At 32.4% G+C, this 6,522-nt stretch overlaps 1 protein-coding gene across 1 annotated transcript in view; it reads right to left on the bottom strand.

Annotated features, from left to right (window-relative positions):
- Positions 1 to 1,151: 1,151 nt before the first annotated feature.
- The window catches only part of LOC108916699 (macrophage mannose receptor 1-like), a 12,978-nt gene continuing 7,607 nt past the window's right edge, over positions 1,152 to 6,522 (bottom strand). Inside the window, exons 6-7 of the mRNA XM_018722996.2 lie at positions 3,598 to 3,715; positions 1,152 to 1,691 (exon numbers count right to left, since the gene is read on the bottom strand). Of these exons, the coding sequence (XP_018578512.1) occupies positions 1,294 to 1,691; positions 3,598 to 3,715 (516 nt within the window). The 3' untranslated portion in view covers positions 1,152 to 1,293. The remainder of the gene's footprint in view (positions 1,692 to 3,597; positions 3,716 to 6,522) is intronic.

Below are 6,522 nucleotides of genomic sequence, written 5' to 3'. Positions count from 1 at the left end.
ATTTTGTTTGTTTGTTTTGTTTATTGTTAATAAAACCCTTCCTGGAAGTTTTGTGTTTCCTTTGTTTCTCCAACTTCAGTGCTACCCCGTATAGCCAGCCACTGGATTACATCCCACGTAAGCAATGAAAGGGTAAGTGACTGAAATGCATTTTCTGGACATACAACATTTCTAAGTTCCCACGTGTTAATTAAAGTATAACGATAACTAAATAACTCCCTTTCGAGAATTAAATAGTAACTCTTTCGAGAATTAAATAGTAACTCTTTCGAGAATTAAATAGATAAGTAATTAAAGGTAGATAATTAAAGAAATAACCCCTCAGATTACAATGACATACCTAAACTACCTAGACACTGTTGGAGCGCGCGGCATGGGATTCACGTTTAATCGTGGTGCCATTGCCGCGCGCCCGTTTTTATTGCTGGCCGGCCTATTGCTAACATGGCCACGGCCAGTTTGGCCACATATCAAAAATGTTAATTAGCAAGCAATTTTTGCCATAAACAATTCGCAAAAGTTTTGTTGCAATATTGCAATATTCACTCATACTACTTTGCAGTCATCATCAGCAGAACTGACTCAGACCGCTATTAGTAGGAAAAAAACTGATTTATGAACCCAACTACTGTGGAGACATTTGGTCAGTAACACAAAACCAACAACTTACGACAATTTCAGTCAGTTTAACAGAGCTCACATTTTCATAAAGACATTGCGGGGTTCTTTTGCTTGCAGCGTGGCTCTAAAAATGTATGAGTTTTTCCAAGCTTCTATTAAAACCGAGTTAAAAAATGAATGATTGCTAGTCCTAAACATTTCGTTACCTGTCTCGAAAGTGTTTATAATGAAGACTGGCGTCACACAAAATCGCTAAAATCTGCGGCTTTCTGCATCTTTACTAGGTTAAAACTTAGAACTTTTAGATGTTGGGAGCAATCATTAAAATATACGAGTAAAAGTACCTACCATTGAACACAAAATAAGGAGTAATAGGAAGCTTGGCAACTTTTTCTATTATCTTCACATTCATAGAGTTAAAATACAACAGAAATAGTTTGAGCATTCAAGTTTACTCGATCGCACAAACCGTACAGAGTAGCATTGCGATCACCTATGGAGGTAATGTAAATCAGAAGAAGAATAAAACATTTTGACATAAAATACTTTATTTTCAAGATACCGATATACAATCTTCATATAAACACGACTTAATTGCGGATTATTTTGTCAGGTTGCTGTTCCAGCGTTCCAGTGTATTTGAAAGTTCGAAATTGAGAAGTTTTTATTTTTTTAATTCCCATTGTTATGACCAAAGCGAGGTTGAATCAAACGGGAAGCATCACCATCTCCGGTACACGAGCAAGCAACCTCATTCGACGTATCCGCTGTGTTTGTAGGGTGAGTCTTCTGATTATTATTGACGTATACGTTTATAATTGGAGCAGGTTGTGATTCACACTGATCAAAGCTATCTACGTTGGGTCCTTCACAGATAAAGAGAAGTTTATCATCGCATTTGATGTCACTCCATTGACCATTGGCAAACAAATGCAGACAAAGTTCAGACAAGCCTAGATTGTTAGGTTCGGATGAAGCCCAGTTGGTATAAATTATCGGGTGATGTTCTCCCCAGATCCACTTGCCACTGGCTTGTTTTTTTGCGGAAGTCCAGAAGAAGTTTTCAATATCTAAACAATAAAATGATTCATTTAATATACAGATACTGATCTATTAATTTAAAATACTGCACAGAACTTATAGCTGGGAAAATTAAGTTTTACGAAGGTGCGCACCGCTGTTTCATATAAATCAGGTTAGGTGGATGCTGAAAAAAGCTCCTTACAAATAAAAAAAAGATCATATTTTACAATACAGTTATCCGTGTCTTATTTAAGAGATTTACAATATTTTTTTGAATTAACAAAACACTGTTCAAGATCAAACTGTAAATGCAGACTAGGAATATTACAAGTAAAACTTATTTGATTAAACAGTACCTAATATTAAATTGAAAAATATACAACGGGAAAATTTAGTATTTCGTTTTTCCATTGGAAATTGAACTGATTATTTCATTGAATCAAATATAAACTCCAGAATTCATAAGAATTTCTTTTGAGGGTAGGTCTTGCAACAGCTGAATATCTAGATTGCCCCAGTTTAATTCTTGTAGAGCGCCTTTGCCACCTTAACTACCGCAGCTCATATCACTGTGCAACGATATTTTAATAAATAATTTTAACTAACAATTGTCTTAAGATCTGTCTTTTCAACTGTTGGGTAAATTTAATTGTCTGTTAACTCTGTCTTCTAATATTTTGACACAAGATTCAATTTATTTATAGATGGATAAATGTATGTCCAGTATTAATAGTATCCAGTTGCAACAGTTCAGTTTTTTAACATGTCCAACAATTTTAATAAACCCCTGTTTCATACAATACTAGAATAACAATACTTATTATTCGCTGTCAAGTTAAGTATCCTTCTTATACTTTTTAAATCTTATAGGACCAAAACGCTATATTAGGTGGAACGTGAATTTTGTACAATGGGAGAATTAGTATCACATCGATAGAAAGTATTCTAAATATTCAGTGTTTTCTGCCCAAACTAACGACAAAATTCTGCACGCGGTTGAAAGACATTTGCAATCAAAACCTGCACACTTTGTACACGACAAGAGTGCAGTAACAGCTCCCGCTAACACACTCCTTATAATATTTAACACACACTTCACGTGCAATATCGCGGGTACTGCGGCTCGGGTTTTTCTCGATAAATGCTTTCCTTCCTCTTTAAGATTTGATGCAATCATCTTGTCCACGAAGTGCATACGTGGGGTACATTCAACTCCTGCAGTTTTTGAATAGTTACATATGCACTGTTTTGGGATTCAGTTGTTGATGTTGGGTGTAATGATTCGCATAAAAACGATAGTCATCTTTAAATTACATTCGCGCTTCCCGTTCTTTAATAAATAAGAAATTTTGAACATAAATGAATACGCAGTGTACGAGAGAAACCAAAACGCGTCCGCGCCTGCACCGTACAAACAATCACTCTGAACTTGAACTAGTTACTTTATGGTAAAGTGGAGCAGCAGGATCTGCCTAAGATTCCCATAATTATACATAATTAACTTTCTGGGACGCATAACACTTTATAGACAACGTGTTGCTTAATTGAAAATAGTTTATATTCACGTCTTCTATTATCTTTTTGAAGGCACACACTATTGCAGAAATAGTGTATAATGTAGCAGCTTTCACAAGCAATCGTAATTTAATCAAATTCGTTTTCGATTCAAAAATAAATACTTCATTTCTCGAATGATACTGAGAACTAAATCAATTATAGTGAATAATCATTTAAGGAAATAGTACTCAAATATAATAACATTTGTTTCCGTGTAAAGCTTCATGTTTAGAGGAAAACTTAAATCATCTTTTACTAAAAGATATACATATAATTAATTCTTTTAATTATTATTATTATTACTTTTGTCTACAATCTCTTTTCTATCTCCCTCGTTTTTGTCGTTTGTTTTTGTCGTTTAAAACTAGATGAAACAAAAATCAGTTATCAACTTACCGGGATTTAAATTTTTGCGAATCAGATTAATGACGTCGTCGCTTTTTTTCTTGTCCATTATGCTAACTAGTTCCATTTCATACTTTTTGCAATCCTTAGAAGCTTCTTCTTGAGTTGTCTGAAAGTACCAATCGCATTATATTTATAACCACTAAAGCAAGCCTTAATAAGAATTGAAACTGAAATTTTAAACCAGGGTTTTAATAATAAGCACTGATACATTTTGAAAAGTTTAATAAATTTAAAATTCCAATCGAAATGAACTAATATTTCTCAAAAATAAAGCAGTTGTAGTTACTACAAAAGATGAAATAAAATGAGTCTGTTGAGTTGTTTTTTTTTTGTTTCTGTTAGCAAATACGGAAAACGTTTTCTAAATTTTTACTGAAGAATATTCTTTGCTAAGCCTTTATGCACATTTCATTCCAGTTTTGTTTTCATTATTTTTCTTTTCCGTTCTATGATTAAGTTCTTTTTGTTGCATTATAAGTATACAGTATACTTCACGGAAAGTGGCCTATTATACGTTTCAGAGAAACCAAAAACAATATGAGTCTGAAATTCAGTTTACGGGGCTTATGCTCTCTTCAATGAAAATTATTCCATCAACGTGGCACTTCCGGTTGTACCGGAAGAAGCTGCCAATTTCGTTATTTTAATTGGAACGCCCTATATATTATTGCATTATCGAGAAGATAAATTAAAAATAAGTCAAAAATAAGCTTTTCTGTACCTAAATCCAACTGTTTTCAAAATAAGAGATATTTTGTAAAACTTTTGGCAGATGCAAGCGTTTCGAAAATTCCTTATATCTTTCTTCGTTCTGGAAGTTTTCACTAACATTTCGGAACACACAAAGAACATAAAATCCACTACATTCCGCTATCAAAATTATCTGAAGAAAATTATACTAAGTATCCCATTTTTTACGTTACATTTTAAAAATTTAAAACTGAAAAACTTTTTACATTCAAATAGAACACTATATTTTCTGGCACCATATTATAGAAAATCAAATTCTCTTTTCACGAATATAGGTATTGTTTCGATTTCCTCAGGTGTTTGCGGCTGTCTTGCATTCTCAAAAATATTACGTTAAAAATATGATAAAATGTACCTTGAAAGACAAATAATATTTATATCGTCATTCACTATTTAGTATCAAGTATTGATACACAAGAAAAATGTAAAAAATATTGTAATGAAGATATTTTGAATTTATTTTATATCCATGGGACATACACCATGAATCAGAATTATTATGCATTTCTATGATTTGGTTTTTTGCAACATTTGAGGAAATGAAACTCGGCGAGGTACATACAATAGCGTTCTTTGTAGAACATTGAATTATATGTAAAGCCGATTTATGTGAGGGATATGGAGATTTATTAATGCTTTCATTATTGTTTGAAATTTTGTATTTGTGGCATAGTTTTCGTATTTCCTTATTTATTGGGCATATGATAAATCATTGCCGTTAAAGGATCAGTCAAGGGTTATTTTTGTCTTACTAAAAACTTCAGGCTGAAAAAGTAGACAAGTAGATAATACAAAATACACATAACTTCTATAAGTCTTTCGAAAATCAATCTGTTTTCGTTTTCGATACTCAGAATGACAGTAACTTTTAAAATAATTTCTGTTTGACAACTTTATTTTGTTTCATAATGTGATTGTTTTTTTCTGCTTCCAGACTATTATTTTATTATTACTGATTTCTTCTTTTGGTATTTGTAGCTAATATAAGGATCCAAGTTCACAAAGTAACTAGGAAGAAGAACATTCACCATTGAATAAAAAAATAGCGGTATCTTCTAATTTTATTTTAATGGTATTAGTTTCCTTCTCCAAAATTTTCATTGTATTAAATCGCAAATTTTTTATTTCTCAAAATCTCGCTTTTGAATGTAGTCTTCGTGTTTCTCTAATGTCACATTTATTGCATTAATAGAGAATGTTATAAAACATGCAATTCTTTAAATTTTGAACATCATTCTTTGGGTGTGCTTTGAAAAGTGTTTTATAAAGTAGGTACTGCAATGTTTTTCAACAAAACTCCCAGATTTATCGCTCATTAGGACATTGTTTATGAAAAGGCTTATTAAATTGCGCGATATATAGTTATGTAAATATATTCCGTATTTTTTATTTATAAGCTTTTTTCAGTGTAAGATTTTTGATTAGGTAAAACCATTGTAGTCTTTTTAATGTTTGTCTAGGGTTTTAATTGGCAATACAATACACAGCTTCTTGAGAATAACAATAGTAACAATTTTTCAAGGAGAAGTATTCGTCTTTACACCTTCCTCGTCGTCTCGTCGTCTCTTAATTTTTGTCTCACAACAGCAAATGATACATTAGGCGATATTAAGGAAACACACAATAATATTATGTATATGAAAATAATAATTCTACAGAATCATCAAAACGTCAAAAAACTCTGTTGACAGTCAACAACTATGATACATATCTACACTATTTTCATAAAAAAACCTGGGCTGATCGTATGACTGTCAATTTTTTAATTTTTTTCACAACTCCCAATATATCCATATAAGTTGGTATATTCAGGGTAGCCCATCGAAAACGTACCGCAAGGCATTACAGGGTAAAAATGAACTTTTCGGCAAAATCCAAAAACAGGTAAAGTTTGCTTCTGAGGGGGACAACTTTTGACGCAAAAAGCATAGCAAAATCTTCAAACCCCTAAGTGGGGGTGCCATCCCCCAAATTTTTTTAAATGGGAATGGTGGTCAAGTGGGGGGTCATTAGAAAGGGCTTTTAATTCTCTATACATCGATTCTTACTTTTTGAAAATCGATCCATTATTTTAGAAAATATGCAGCTTTGAAAATACGAACAATATTTTTGACGAGAAATGCGAAAATCGATTTAATTTTACTTCAAAACTTACGGTATTAG

This window comes from Anoplophora glabripennis, unplaced genomic scaffold, assembly GCF_000390285.2.
Source record: "Anoplophora glabripennis isolate ALB-LARVAE unplaced genomic scaffold, Agla_2.0 scaffold2094, whole genome shotgun sequence".
NCBI classification, from domain to species: domain Eukaryota; kingdom Metazoa; phylum Arthropoda; class Insecta; order Coleoptera; family Cerambycidae; genus Anoplophora; species Anoplophora glabripennis.
Note: the sequence above shows the minus strand (reverse complement) of the source record. Positions and strands in the feature narration are given on the sequence as shown.